Source organism: Pseudonaja textilis, chromosome 1 (genome assembly GCF_049901715.1).
Source record: "Pseudonaja textilis isolate UNSWEBS1 chromosome 1, rPseTex1.2, whole genome shotgun sequence".
Classification (NCBI taxonomy): Eukaryota; Metazoa; Chordata; class Lepidosauria; order Squamata; family Elapidae; genus Pseudonaja; species Pseudonaja textilis.
Window position 1 is genome coordinate 40,825,242 of NC_141990.1, and position 16,311 is coordinate 40,841,552.

At 34.9% G+C, this 16,311-nt stretch overlaps 1 protein-coding gene across 3 annotated transcripts in view; it reads right to left on the bottom strand.

Annotated features, from left to right (window-relative positions):
• The window catches only part of EPAS1 (endothelial PAS domain protein 1), a 93,372-nt gene that overhangs the window by 33,464 nt on the left and 43,597 nt on the right, over window positions 1–16,311 (bottom strand). For all 3 annotated transcript variants that reach the window (XM_026695858.2, XM_026695856.2, XM_087932226.1), the window contains one exon: window positions 9,804–9,994. In XM_026695858.2, coding sequence (XP_026551643.1) covers window positions 9,804–9,994 — 191 coding nt within the window. The remainder of the gene's footprint in view (window positions 1–9,803; window positions 9,995–16,311) is intronic.

The following is a 16,311-nucleotide window of genomic DNA, read 5'->3' on the forward strand; positions in this document are numbered from 1 at the left end:
ACCCATGTCACAAAATTGACATAAAGATGAAGTTATAAGGATGTGGAATTTGATTCTATAGTATTTTTACTTTATTTATATGGCATTACTGCCTTAGGGAAAGAGTTGCGGTAGATGTCTGTACCCTTCTTACTCCTCACATGAGAATGTGAGATACATATTCAATCACAAACATACCAATATCAGCACTTTGGGTCCCAAAAATCATTGGGGAAGTTTCTAGGTTTCTGCATGGACTGGCAAACTATCTGTATGTATATTGATGGTGCCCTTTGTAAATAAATGCAGATGCTCGCTGGAGGGCCCCTTATAAAATAAATATATTGTTTCAGAGATATTAAGGTTTGGCCCAAGTTTGTATGCTAATGGAGGCACATACAGTGGTGATTTCACAAACACAGGATGATAATATTTTCTGAATTCAACACTAGTCCAGGCCAGCAAATTCAGCTAGTGTTAATGGCAGCAGTTTGCTGCCACTCAGTGTGCCACTTATTTGTAATTAGTCTCTATTTCAATAAATGAAACCATAGATAATGGCTGCATGAACATATGTCCCTTAAACACAACATCAGTGCATGTTCAATGCTTCTCTTTTCTTTGGCCTTCACTCTTTTCTTTTCATAGAGAGACCTTTCCCAACAAGATTGCATGTGATGTATTGTGAAAAAGTACTTAGGGATGCAAATCAACCTGTTCAGGGCAGCATCTTTTGGAGTCTAGCTCCAGAGAGCAGAAGTCAAAAAAGTAAATCTGATTCACAACTATACCTGCCATATATGGCAGCTACTTCCCTCTGCCTACTATTACAGCCAGCCCTATGAGAACAAAAAGGAAAGAAATGTGAAGACTTTGGGAAGCAGGAAAATGACGAAATAGACTGAGAATTTGAAGCAGCTACTGGAACCATTGTCTTGAACCTCCATACACTTGAGCAGAAAAGGAAACGGTTTAGCTCACCCACCCATCTTGCTTGACTATCGCTGTAAAATGAATATTGTCTTATGCTGTATTTAAATAATTTCCTAATGACATTTTGTAACAAGTGCCAAATATAGGTTCTGAGAAAGGTATTTTCTAAATTAAGGTTTTTTGTTTGCTGTTTGTAGTCAGTTATTAGAGATGTAGCTGTAAGAATACATGTGTTCAGAATATGGAAGTTGCAGAAAAACTCCAAGCTATGCATACTGAAGTTCTTATAAAACAGAGTTGTGAATGGGAACCACAGGAATTTACTTTAAACTAAGTCAGCCCATTGATTCAGGCAGATGTCCTTTTCAAAATTGCCAGTCAATCCACTTTTAAGACTGCCCAATTAGTAACTGAGAGGCTTGCAGACAATAAAAAAAAAGTAAAACAAACATGTTGGGAAGAACAAATCAGATATATTATAGTACTCTGTGTGACCTTTCAGAAAACTAACTCAGAGTCTGCTAGAACAGTCACATCTTAAACTCTTCCTTGAAAGACAACTGATTCAGGGCCATAAGGGCCTTTGGAGCACTGGGCAGTATACTATCCATAGAGAGATCCCTGTTTGGTGTAGGGATTAAGGCAGAGGTGTCAAACTGGATTTCTTTGAAGGCTAGATCAGCATTGTAGTTCTCCTCCACAGATTGGCTGGGGGAGCAGCACCCTGCCAGCCAAAATGGGGCATGGAGGAGTTGCATGAAGCCCCCGTGCTCAATTTTTGGCCTGGATGGCCTCATGCCGCACTCTGCCGGCCAAAGTCTGGGCTGAGTGACATTCATATTCTAAATTAAATACAATAAGCTTTTATTGCACTGTGTTAACTGTTCATTTTATTTTTTACAGTACATTAAAGCATATGATAAACTAAGAACAAATAAGTCCATGGATCTATTGGAATGGACAGAAGTTTTTATTTTCACCACACAGAGAACAAAAAATTTGCAGTGTATGTCTGTGTGGCATAGCTCTGCTACAGTATTGAAAATAATATTTGGGTAGGAATACACAAATTACTTAATACTGGAAAGTTGTACTATATTTGAAAATGCAAGCCTTGTTCACATGGAAAATTATAAGTTATAGAGAGTCAGTAAAATGCTAATAATCAATATACAACAAGGGCTTGTCTTCTTAGGGGAAACGTCTACTGTAATATTCAAAGAAGATATTCTTTCATGCTAAAAATAACCTTTGTAAACAAGTTTTGATTGATTTTTACTATCAGGATGTACACGGTTCTAAAGGAGAAGAACATGTTTCCACAGATGCTTGTTCATTTCCTGTACTCCAACTTTTTAGAATATAGCTAAAAGTTAATAATCAGATTTTCTGTCCAAAAGTAAATGATTCAAGTGAAATCCAAATCTGAAACTCAGATTTAGAAAAGTTGTCTACATTTATTTGTGTGCATTTTGTTTAATTTAAATGGCATCATGCTAAATATAAAGCTGTATCATGTATGGTATCAATCTATCCTTCTTGGCTGAAAAGTTCATAAAAATACTGGAAATCTGGGGAAGTAATGTAAAATTCATAAGAACGTTACGCGGAAAAATGTGTGTTAAGATTTCAGGCATTTCCACAAACAATGTTTGCATGGAACCAAATGTAGTTCCATTCCTATGGGCCATTAAGCTATGATCCATAGCCTCTTTCAGAAAGAAGGGCTACCACGATGTTGAGTTAGTTCTATGCCAGGATCCTCCCAAGATATTTAATCTTCCTCATCTCCAGGAGCAATAGAGAGATACTTTTGCAAGGACACAAAACTGCTGGATAACAAAAATAAGGCTGGTGGAGGTGAGAGAGTAACCTTCATTCAGTTATTAAAGCCAATTATTCAGAATTAACCCACATTTCATTTGTGGATTTACTGCCAAATATGTGTTCTTGCAATAGTCAAGTAAATTTGTTCATTCATATAATTTAGAAAATCCTATGCATTATCTTAGAAATACTGTATGCCAGTTGATCCAATATCTGACAAGAATTTGTATTAATTATAAACAGGATCAGCTGTAGCTCATGCCAGCTTTTTGGCTCTGCTTAAATACAATTCAGACATCTTCCCTCTCAACTCACTTTTCTGGAATGGCTTTCTCCCTGTTTCCTATCTTTTCCCATTACTTTTACCACAAATAGCCACAGGGCAGAAGGAGTTTCCTCCAGCTGCAGAGAGAGAGAGAGAGAGAGAGAGAGAGAGAGGGCGCAAACGGGGAAGAAAAAAGAAATGAATTTGGCAAAATAGGCAACATGGAAGTTTGATAAATAAAAATGATCCTTCAGAAAAATGATCAATATAACATTTGCTTAGCCTAAATTGAAAAGAGAAACATTATCTGGGATCATCTCTATTAGGTACAGGCAATATGGTGCCCACTGCCCCAAATGAGCCAGTGGATACCTCCCTTGAGGCCTAGGAAGTTCCCCACGCAACATGACTTCACTTATTTCCTTTGATGCTTTTAAGTTAAAAATATAAAAGGAAGGAAATATGCTGCAAAACAAAATACCATATTTATTTAAGAATGTCTCAGGGCTTCACATGGGACAATATACATTCTTAGAAAATAAAAATGGGGGAGTCAGCCACAAGAGATATGCACATCTGCCCAGGAAAAATTTAGACACCATCCTGGGGAGCTACTACGGAATATAGCAGGGAGCAAACTCACTCATTTGCTTTCTAATTAAAAGGTGTTTTGTGACCCACCAGGGCAGCTATTTTATCAACAGCAAAGTTTCCTGGCTTTTATATTGTTGTTCTATAACATACACTCAAAACTCTAGTCAGTAACCAAAAAGACCATTTTCTTCTGTCCTAGACTATCTCAAGTTAATCACCTGGTTTATTTGGGGCAATTTAAAATGCTGAAGTTAATTCCCTGGTTGATTTGGGGCAATCTAAAATGCTGAGTAGGATTGATTATTTTTTAAGTGGAAGAACACTTCACATGCTATAGTTTAGATAGGCAGACTGGAAAGTCATCCTGAAAGAGAGCACAAGTAAACCACTTCTATATCATACCAATAAAGCTTCATGAATGTTTCTATTAAGTCAACAGGAGTTCAGCTCAACTTGAATAAGTCTCCATTTGACTTTTCAGGTGTACTATTGCCTCTTACAGACCAGGGTTTGTAAATTCAAAGCCATATGAACATGGGCCTTATCTATGTTGATTTGCATTGTCCAAGGCTAAAATGTCAGAAGTTACTTGAATTTCATTTTGTCATATATGTTTGTTTGGTTGAACAAATTCTAGAAGTTTAACCCTTCATTAGACTTGCAGGGAAATTGGGTACTAAGGAGAAGGTCTTCAGGGACACATACTTCCTGCATTGGTTTGCATCCTTCACATGTATTTCTTCCCAAAAGAACATCTGAACAAAACTATTCAGATTTCAACACATCAAAATTGCTAGTTAGTCTTTCTACAATTGGGATTTTCTGTCTTCATACATCAAAGAACAAACCCTTGCCCACAACTCCAGACGTTCATGCTATGCTAGATGGCTACTAACCAACCATCCATAACAGAGCAAATTAATAACTAAAGCAACAGACTAAAAGGCATGGCTGTTTAAAAGAAGACATAATTACAATATAAACAAAGACATCACACTATAATATTCCTTCTCTGCTTAAGTGTCCCATTGGGATGCTAAGTGTTGATGGTGACATTCAAAATGCTGGTAATTTCTTCATGCATGAATTACATTTGATTGTTTATGTCTAAACTACACTTAAATTGGGAAGCTGGACAAACAGAGGATACCTTCAAAGAAAGGGATATCCTATAAAGCAGATCATGTAGCTTAATTTAATGCCTGCATCTATTGGATTTCTGGCAGTTATTCCATTATTAAATGAGCTATACTTCTGTAAAGTATTTCAGGGAGGAATACCAGTCAGGCCAAGAACACCAAGAAAAAAATAGGAACAATATTCTACAGCTATTGTTCAGTTAGCTTCCTGCAATAGTAATTTCAGCCAGGGCACCAGACCCCCAGGCTGAAGGTTTCCTTCCCAGCATTCTTGTTCAGCAGCCTACTGTGAAAAATCAAAGGGAAATGGGTTACTAAGTAAAGAAAGAACCAGAATAAAGCAAGGTTTGGTATACTGCACTCTTTTGAACTCCAAGACATTGGAATAACATTTCCTATTATAAAATGATACAAAAGATCATATCCAGACCTTTAGGTGGCTTTAGTGAAGCTTAATTTTTAGTAGTCTGTATAGTATTCTAAAAAACAGGAGGATTGCTGAATTTTTAATTTTATTAATCTTAGCAATATATATGGAACAACTTCCCGCTGTTCATTTTGATCAGATAGGAAGCAAGCTGTCATCTTTAATATAATTTTGTTGTAAGTAATTAATATCCGATAGAGCAGATTTTCCAAAATATTTTCTATAATAGTTACATTTTTTCTTTTTCTGAAATAAAAATGAATAATATAGTTCTAAAACTCCAAATCCTTGTTACAAGCTAAGGTTTAAGCTTGAAAACTCTTTAACTTAAATATTATTTGTATAAGAGAATGCTACAAAAATGTGACAAAGCAGCAAAGAGCCACTTATCAGCATAAAATATAGACCAAATAATGGAAATATTTTAATTATTTTAAAGTAAATTACCGATCATTTATATGTTAATCTTAATTAGTAAACTTTAAAATGCTGATCAGATTGTATTTTACAAATTGATCATTTAAATCAAATTTTCCAAGCCTAATACTATCCAGATATGTTGAACTATAACTCCCGCTATTTCCCAGCCAACAGAATGAAAGCACTAGGTTAAGATGCCTGGCTTAAAGTTTTCTCAATCTTTTAAAATTTCACCTAAGCAGATATTCCTGATTTTTAGTTTTTTATAGGGATTGTATTTACAACAGATGCTTTGCTTTGCTTTACTCCATTTGTTTTTTGTCTTCCTCCTGTCTTGTCTTGCATCTATCCATTAGCTAGCTCATTTGAAAAAGAGGAACCTACTACAAAATGTTCCATTATGAAGGGATATTATGTCCCACATTCCAGTGAGCAAATATCTTTTGCGGGATGATGCATTTAAATTTCCTCTTCTCTCCTGTCTGCTACTGTTCAGGGATGATGCCATTTTAATTACTTAGTAAATGAGGTTTTTTACTACCACTAGGATGGAGGCCAAGTTTTCTAACCATATCTTTTATAAACAGTAAAATAATGTTGCAGTAGTATTTAACAATTTAAGATAATTGTATTCACTTCTTTAGCCCAAAGATCTTTTTTGTTTAAAAAGTTTCTATTTCTTAAAATTTGGGATTTATTTTAAATGAAAGCTTTACTTACTAATGAAAAGAATGAAATCTAAGACAAGACTGACCCCTTTCATTTATTTTAATAGATTCAGTAGATTTTGGTACCTTCAATTAATGTTTAATGATATTCTTTCATAATAGCATATAGGCAGCTGTTTTTCCCATTAACAGTTGATATTCTTCATTAGTTAATGAATACATCTTTATGTCCATAAAACATCGCATCAAGTGATATGTGTTTAAGCCTATTTATTTCTTTGAATATTATGTATATAGAGGAACCTGTGTTACCAATCTCTGATTTAGATAAGTGGGCATAATATGTGACACTTAAAGAATAATTATATTCTAGCCATAGTAATGGCCTTCACCTCTTTAATGAATGAAATATTATGTTCCACTGATAGGAACCTTATGTTCCATTGATAGGGGAACTATCTTTTGTACCTAATTTTTCTTAAAAATAAGATTACAAATTCTGGAATGGTATTATCCAAGTTGTAAACACAATTTATGCTGGAAAAAATAACTGAGATGCTTAACTGAGAATGAGCAAAGGACAAACTTTGAAAAAGAACATGCCCCAGAAGAAAAGGAAAGTATGCAGTGCTCATTTTGTTACTGTTGTAATCCAAACTATTTAACTCCCTCCTCCATTTGATATATGAGAGCACTTAGCCAAAAGAATGATGAAATCCTTTGATTCAAAATGTTATCCCATTTAAATTCAAGGCAAAGAACACTACTTCCGACAATTGGGAGTTTTCCTTTTAAGTACCTGGCATAACTGATTCTTTCAAGAAATGAGGAAACTGAAAATATAGAAGTCAAGCATGTTTGCTATATGTTGGCATTCAATGTATGCAACACGGGTATCTCTGCAGACCACATGAACAGCAAGGATGAACTCAAGAAGATTTAATGACGAGCCTATTTTGGGCTCTCTGTTCTACACAGTGTCTTATGTATAATGGGTAACTCATGGATTTTGATTTTTGAATTATATCTGGGGCAACTCCAATATGGAGTTTTTTACATTTGCAGTCTAAAACTACCTTCTCCAAGCCTTCAGAAATATGACATTTCAGCCCTTAGAATTCTTAGCCAGCATGGGCAATAGCTATAGATAGGAATTTGGGGAGATGAAACCCAACAGAGCTAGATTGATCCAGGCTGAGGAAGAGTAGCTTCCCCCCCACCCCCCCAGTGTACTTTCCTCTTCTGACCAACATTATCAAAGCAACAGCTCAAAAACAAAACAATGACCCTGGACTCTATTTCCTTCCTAGATAGCCAGGAAGAAAAAGAAATTTGTTTTATAATGGCCCTTGGCTCATATACGGTAGCTTAAAATATTATCTTCACTAACTTGGAGTAGCTCACCAAGTCTTTAAACAAGGGGCTTTTTCCATTAAAGAGTCAGTGTCTGATGAATTTCCTAGGATCTTCTATACAAAAGTAAGGGCTCTTACCTTTAAGGAATGACTCCTGGGAAAAGCAAGCACGCAACTAGATTTTTATTACACATGGACAGTTGTGAAAAGATGTTACTTATAACAATACTGTTATTTGCAAACAATCTGACTTATTAAGGTGTACTTTGCTGTTGCAGGTATTTTCATATAATCATAGAGCTGGAAGGAGTTATCCACACCATCAAGTCCAATGTCTATTCAGAGCAAGAATTCAAATTAAATTATCCTGAACAGATTGCGATTAGCTTTGTTAAATATATTCAGTGAATGGAACCTACTATCTCTCCCTGTAACTGGTCCCCCTGTTTAAATATTTTTTTCACCTTAAATCCTTTATATATAAGGCAGTTAGGCTAGATGTTGTGGCACAGAGCACTGAGGCCATATTGAATGATATAGTTTGAGACAAGCAAATAAATAAATTATAAATATATAAATATGACAAATACACATTTAAAACCATCATTCAAATGGAATGTGGGCATTAGATTTCAAAACTGAATTGTTAAAATAAAAATGGGCATACTACTGTACTCCTTCTATGAAAATACGTATATATTTCACTTCACGGAACTTTGTTGAACTGAAAACTGTTTTTTCCCTATTTCACACTCCAGATAGTGAACAAGGGAAGGAATGAAAAAACCTCTCACACCCTAACCCTAACCCTAACCCTCTCACACAGGCAGTCATATCTTTTGACCAAACCAGAGCTATAACAACCAATAGGTATTAAAATAGTGCAAGATAGACAGAATGGCTATTGTTGTCTTATTGTATTGTACTGTTGCATTCTTGTATAATGTATTATTGTATAGTGATTTGAATTACTATAACTGCTCATAAATATAATTATGCAGAATAATTCATCAAACTGAAGTATCCTTATTCCTTCACTAAACTGTTATGATATATAATCCCCAGTGTTTTATTTAGGATTAGAAGTTCTGCAGGCCCAAAATCTTTTTTGAATTTTGAATTCAAAATTTCCAGATTTAGTTTTAAATATTTAGTCCTTTTCTGTGTGATAAAATAATGAATTAATTTTCTTACCTTAACTTAGTTAATATGGTTATTTTATTTGTCACATTTATGTCCCTCCCTTTCTTCCAAAGGGACTATGTAGACAGCAATTAACTGACAGTAATTCAGTTTTACATTTCACAAGTTCCTTAGGGAAACAAGAAGAGCTGTAGTTTTAAATGAGTCTTAAACCCTAGCCTTAAGATTTCCCAATTTGAACATCAGACAATAATTAAAGTATCAAATTAATCCTTTCCCTCTACTGTTTTTTGTTGATAAGCCATTCACATTATGGTGGATTCCTAGCTATTTACACTATCCCCATGAGGCTTTGCTATAACTAGCATAGAGAAGATGGTATTTAACCAAAAACTAGTAAGGAACAAATCATTAGACACCTTTATTCTTAATTCCTCAGCTTGTTTGATGAAAGGAAGAAAAACATAGATTCAAATATATATTTAAAATGAGATCTAAATTGATCTGAATAGGAATATTTGTCAAAATCTAACCAAATTTACCCAAATTAATGGCTAAATGGAGATTGGTATTCAAAGCAAAATTCACATGCTACACATACATCAAATTTATCTTATATGACTCCTGCTTGTCTTTTCTTTAAAGACAGAAGGTAATTGTGGCTCCTGTAGGTGCTATTGAACATTTCCAACACTACGGGATGATGGGTGTTGCAATATAAAGCATGATCTCCACAATTTGTTGTATGAGCCCCATGAATTACCACAACATAAAGTTTTGAACTTGACTATAGTTTGTATTTTTCCATAATATATGTCTTACTGTCAGAGGGAAGACAGTATTTTTGAATACCAGTATTAATATACTCAGCAGCTAATAGGGGCAATTCCAAAATAGCACTGGCACTACATTGGTGAGCAACTGGCTTTATTTATTTACAGCTTAGTTGATTTTAGATGCATTGGGTTACAACACCCAAATTCCAAGCCAATATGACCCAGTCATCAGATAATACAATGGAATTGACCAGGATTGAAACATTTTTTTTCTTACCTGAAGACAACAGCTTGTGCGTCCGTAAGAAACTGATTGCAAGCCTCATAATAGATGCTTTGTCCAGATGTGAGCTAATGTTGTGAGGCAATGGTAGCTCATGGGCCAACTCATAGAATACTTCAGTTTCTTTGCTTCTTCTACATCTTGCTGCATCCCTTGATTTCTCTTTCCTTCTTTCAGAACTGCTCCTGAGACAATAAAGGAAAAAAGAAATTTCAACCCAAGAAGCAGGTTATATTCATATTTACATACAGGTAGTCCTTAAATTACAACCACAATTGAATCCAGAATTTTGGTCATTAAGTCACTGCTGTTAAAAGTCAAGTCAACCCATGACTTGGTTCAACTTAACACTCATTTTTACATATTATTATGTATATTATTGAGTCACATGGTTATTAAACAAATAGCGCATACTGCATTGGTCCACATATAAGATGACAATAGCATAAAACTCTGTGAGAAGAGCCTCCCTTTTAAGGACTAGGTGTAACTCATGAATCTGTGCAAATGCCTTCCTCATCACAGCTCCCACTCACTCTTGAAACACAGGTTAACAGTCCAGATCTTGTACACCAGTTCTACCTGGGGAATTGCCATCCTGCATAGAACTAGAAATGAAAGTTCCTTAATCTGAAAAGTTCACATACTTATAACCACTTGTTCTTACAAGGGCTGAGCTTATGTTTGTTTTTGACTATCCAAACCCAAATGGCTCCTAAGTGCAGGAACAAAACTTTGGCAGCATCACTCAGTTGGGTGCGGGTTGAAATAAACAGCTGAATATCTACCCTGAGAACTGATAATACTAGGAACCTTAAGGGGAGTCTTCTGAACAAAACATTCTATGTACTACGTCATCAAGTTATACAGCTCTCAATGCAACCAAGTAAGTGAAGCATTGGTACATTAACATTCTGTCTTTAGTCACAAATAAAAGTATTTTTTTAAAAAAATCTCTTCTTTTCAATGATTCAAAGAAGGCTTAAGCTATGAATGTGTGTCTGAACTTACAAACATGATAGATAACAACACAAGGAAAACATTGGCTGCTAAGGAGATACTTTAAGCAATAATGTTTTGCAGTTAAACCGGTTCTTATCTCAACCTTTTTTTTTTGCTTAATTAGAAAAGCCAAATATCATCACTGCAAATCACTCTGTTTATCATCATCATCATCATTATTATTATTATTATTATTATTATTATTATTATTATTATTATTATTATTATTATTATTATTATTGTTTAAATCTTTCACTAGAGTACAAATCCAGGCCAGCTTACAGCAGTCATTCATATCTTTTCTTGCTCAAAAAGGGCCTCATAACTATATTATAATTAAAATGCTTCTAGGAAATTAAAACTTTGCAAACAGTGAAAAGATTTAATTGGCCATGGGAACCAGAAATAGCAGTATTGTGCACTAGTATTCACAAATCTTGCTGCAATAGTTTCTGAACATTTGTCTGTAGTTCCATGCACTCCTGCAACAGAAATTGATAAGACCTCTAAAATATGTATCAATAAACAGTTTTTTAGGATTTCAAATAGCTATTGCAATAGCACTTAGACTTACATACTGCTTCACAGTGTGTTACAGCCATCTCTAAGTGGCTTGCAGAGTCAGCATATTGCCCTCAACACTCTGGGTCCTCATTTTATCAACCTTGGAAGGATGGAAGACAGAGGTGGTATTCAATAGGTTCTGACCAGTTCTGGAGATCCGGTAGCAGAAATTTTGAGTAGTTCATAGAACCGGCAAATACTACCCCTGACTGGAGATTTTACAGTATCCTTCCCCTGCCACACCCACCAAGCCATGGCCACATAACCGGTAGTAAAATATTTTGAATCCCACCACTGATGGAAGGCTGAGTCAATCCTGAGCTGGTGAGTATTGAACTGCTGGCAGCCAGCAGAATTAGCCTGCAATACTGTATTCTAACCATTGCACCACCATGGACATGTGGCTAATAGTCCATGAGATGCACCTACTGTAGGTGTCTGTGTAGAGTATTATAAACTCATAAGTACAGTGATAGGCTAGAACCTGCCATGCTGACCCAGGAAGGAAATCATATGGCTCAGCGGAGACACACCTAAAACTCTCTTTAAATTTGAGCATTCAAAAAAAAGCTAAAGTACCAGAAATGCAACTTTTGTCATCTCAAACAATACAAATGTTTCCCAGTGCAAAGGTATATTTTGAAAGCTCCACTTTTCCAAGTTAAATTAGTTATGCTTGAGATGAATACAATTTTTATATATAAAACTTACCCATACTGGTATATAATTGGAAGCCACCAAGTTTCTTAAGAATTTTAATTACATAAACACACAGAGCATATACATTTGTTTACAACTGTTAGGCTACTGGAAACAGAAGCCCAAATGTATTCTTATGTGTTGCATAAGGCATAAGAAATATAAGAAATTTCTAGGATGGATAAACATTTTCTATTTCTAAATAACAGAAATAATGATCTTCAAATAAACAGATTGTATTTAAACTATGATACCTTAGCTTCATATGAATAATCCATTTGCATATGGTACTTTTCCTTCCTCTTACAAGATGGAAAATTTCATTTAAAACCTTCTTAACTATAATTTCCCATTCAAATTAGGTTATACAATCATGCTTTGAAACTGTTTAATATTCTGTCTTATAGGAAATTTGTAAATAAAGCTTTCCCATTAGGATGAAATAGGAAAATATTTTAAACTTCATGATTTACCTGATCCCTTCACAAAGAGAGTATGACGTGACTCCTTGAACCTTCAGAAGACTCATTCATATAGTAGCTTGTGTTGGACAACACAAAAATCAGATTACAGGTAGTCCTTGAGTTATGACCACAGTTGAGCCCAAAATTTATATTGCTAAGTGAAACATTTAAATGAATTTGTGCCATTTTACAACTTTTCTTGCCACAGTTGTTAAGTGAATCATTGAATTTGTTAAGTTAGTAACATGGTTGTTAAGTGAATCTGGATTTCCCATTGATTTTGCTTGTCAGAAGGTCTCAAAAACTGATCATCTGACCCTAGGCATTGCAACCATCATTAATGTGAACCAGTTGCCAAGCATCTGAATTTTGATGGGGATGCTGCAATGGTTGTAAGTGTGAAAAACAGTCATAAGTCACTTTTTTCAGAGCTGTTGTAACTGTGAACAGTCAGTAAATGAACTGTTGTAAGTTGAAGATTCCCTGTATTTCTTAACTTTATCTACTAATCCTTCTTGTGATACAAATCTGTAAAGCACAAAAACACATGCTCTAAAATGGAGATGAGCAACCTTTAAAAGTCTCCCAAACTTTTATGCGGATGTGGGATTTTTTCCCCCTTGATATTTTGACATTGACAGAAGGGACAGGGCCAACATTTGGCCTTTTCCAGGTTTTTATTGATAGCATTTAAAAAAAACATGAAAAATTGTATCGCTACAATGTGAGCATTTTGTCAATCAGTTTTAGCACTACTTTTTGAGATGACGGAACTATAAATTGTGTATAGTGAAAATTGGATGTAACTTGTGAGATCTAAGTTTTCCATTTCTATCTACATATGCCTTTCCTAAGTATCAGTTTTTCAGAGTTATTTTACTGAAAGGAACCTTTTTTTAACAGTTTATACATTTTCTCTTTACATACGTAAGTGCTTTGTGAATGGCGTATTGTCTGGATCAATTTGCTTAAATAATAGTACCTTTCCAGTTCCTAATTTCCAACTCTATTATCTAACCACTAGTAAAACAAGTCCCATGTTTGAAAATATCTTATTTTTCTTTTATTTTTAATGTCAATCTCTCCATTTCTGCACAGTCTAGTATTTTTCAAATTACATCTTCTTCTGTAGATGTTTCTTTATTTTTCCAGTGCTGTGCAAATACAATTCTTACTGCTGTCAAAACATGTAATATTAAATATATATTCCCTTTATCATACTTTTCTGGTACTATACCTAACAAAATATTTCTGTCTTATAACCTATATGCTGCTTTAACATTTTTTCTAACCATGTTTGTATTTTTGTCCATTTTTTTTTGCTTTTTCACATGTCCACCACATGTGGTAATATATGCCCGATACCTGATTACATTTCCAACACTTGGCAGACATGTTTTTAATCTCGCCGGTGGTAAGTGCCACCTATAGAACAATTTATACAGGTTTTCCTTATAAGAGGTTGCCATTGTTAACTTACAATTTCTTTCCCAAAGTTTTTGCTATTTGTCTAATTCTATAGTGTATCCAAAATTTGTTGCCCATATTATCACTGTCTCTTTTACCTGTTCATCTTCCATTTTTAAGTTTAATAAGAAGTTGTATATTTTCTTTATTAACTTTTCATCTACCGCTAATATTATTGAATCAAATGTTGTTTGCTCTTTAAAAAAGCCAAAGGAAGCTTCTTCAATGGGGCAACAATTATCTGCCATATTGATATTATAAGCTTGCAAAAGAATGCTATTAAAATCAATGAAAAACAATCAATGGCTTACTTTTGTTTAGTTCCAGAAACATGCACACTACAAAACCTTTAATTTTAATTCAGCCACACATCACATGTACAGGATATAACTCTATGTAAAAAACATCTCAATTACTAAGTTATTTAACCAAACAGAATTGCTTGTTCAGAAACTTGTTCTAAAATCAGACAGATGCTGAAGATAAACACTATTAACAGAAACACCACTCAGATGATCATTGGGGGGGGGGGTCTGAATCATACATAACCTAATCCTGCGTAGCTTTTTCTCAGGTAATATCATACTACTTAATTAGAGCATACAAAACTTTTGCTAGACCAATACTTGAATACAGCTCATCGGTCTGGAACCCACATTATGTATCTGATATTAATACAGTGGAGAAAGTCCAGAAATATTTCACAAGAAGAGTTCTCCACTCCTCTACTCGTTGGAGAACACCTTATACCACCAGACTTGAAATTCTAGACCTAGACAACCTAGAATTACACTGCCTTCGGTCTGATCTAAGTATAGTACATAAAATTATACATTGTAATGTCCTACCTGTCAATGAATACTTCAGCTTCAACCATAACAATACAAGAGAACACCATAGATACAAACTCAAGGTAAACCTCACCAAACTTGATTGCAGGAAATACGACCTCAGTAACAGAGTGGTCAATGTCTGGAATACTCTACCTGACTCTGTGGTTTCTTCCCCAAACCCCAAAAACTTCAACCTTAGACTGTCTACTATTGACCTCACCCCTTTCCTAAGAGATCTGTAGGGGGCGTGCATAAACGTACCAATGTGCCTACCATCCCTGTCCTATTGTTTCTTTCTTTCTTTTTTCTTATTTGTATCCATTTCATGTATTCATAACTATGTTTATACTTATACCTGTTATCTTATAATCGCTTGACAAAATAAAATAAATAAAAATAAATAGATACAGTAAAAAGGGGTTTCTATAAAAGTAATTGTTTGGACGTCCAATATGTCTTAGCCATTCTGAAAGAGGAATAAAAGCAAGAAAAGTACCTTGAACTAAGAAAAAGAAATGTAAAGGACATGATTTATGCTATCATCTTAGTTTAGAACTTCTAAATGTTTCTGGAATAATTAACTCTGAAAATCTGTGAGCACACATTGTGTTAACTATAAGTAAGGGGAATTTTAGGCACAGACATCTGGGTGTCTTTAATTCTATAGTTCGGCTTTAGTTAGCTGTTAATCAGTAAATAAATGAGATAGTGGGGAAGAATCTGCAGCCTTTGAGATATTGTTAAACTACAATGTCCAGCCTGTGGCATGAATATTGTAAATGTTGCAGCAGCAATCCCCTTGGAGGCCTTACAAACAAAGAGATGACTGGTTGGGCCTTTAGAAACCAGGCTGTAATCTTCTGCAGGGCTGTCAAATGCCCACAGAAACTAGGCATTTGTTTAGGACAGCATTACGGACAGGTATGGAGGGGCAATCAGATGTAACAATCAGCCTCAATGTGACAATCAATGTTTGGTTAATCATTACATAGTAGCAAAGAGATTCACAAAATAATAATAATAATAATGCCTTACTGTTATTTAGTGGTCATCTATATTTTTAAAGCCAATATTTGGTAGCTGAACTACTGATACAATGTTCTGGAACTGCTTCAATCTCTGAGAAAGCACCTTTGATCCCCATTGTTGTTGTTGGTCCCTGAGATTTTACTTCTGGGAGCTGTTTGTATATATGCAAATCCCCGGTGAATTATGGTACATATTTAGCCTGGAGAAGAAAAGATTGAGCAGAGACATGAAAGCACTCCTCAAATACCTAAAGGGCCAGTTAAAAACCTCTTCCCTAGAGAGCAAGATTAGATCAGATGGGTTAAAGTTATAAGTTTCAACTTCAGTTGAATATGGTAAACACGCGAATCTGTTGAGCACCATTTTAAAACATATTGATGACCATTGCCATATTTTGTGGTATTTGATTAGAAGTACAGTATTTACCAATATTTTGCAAGAAGA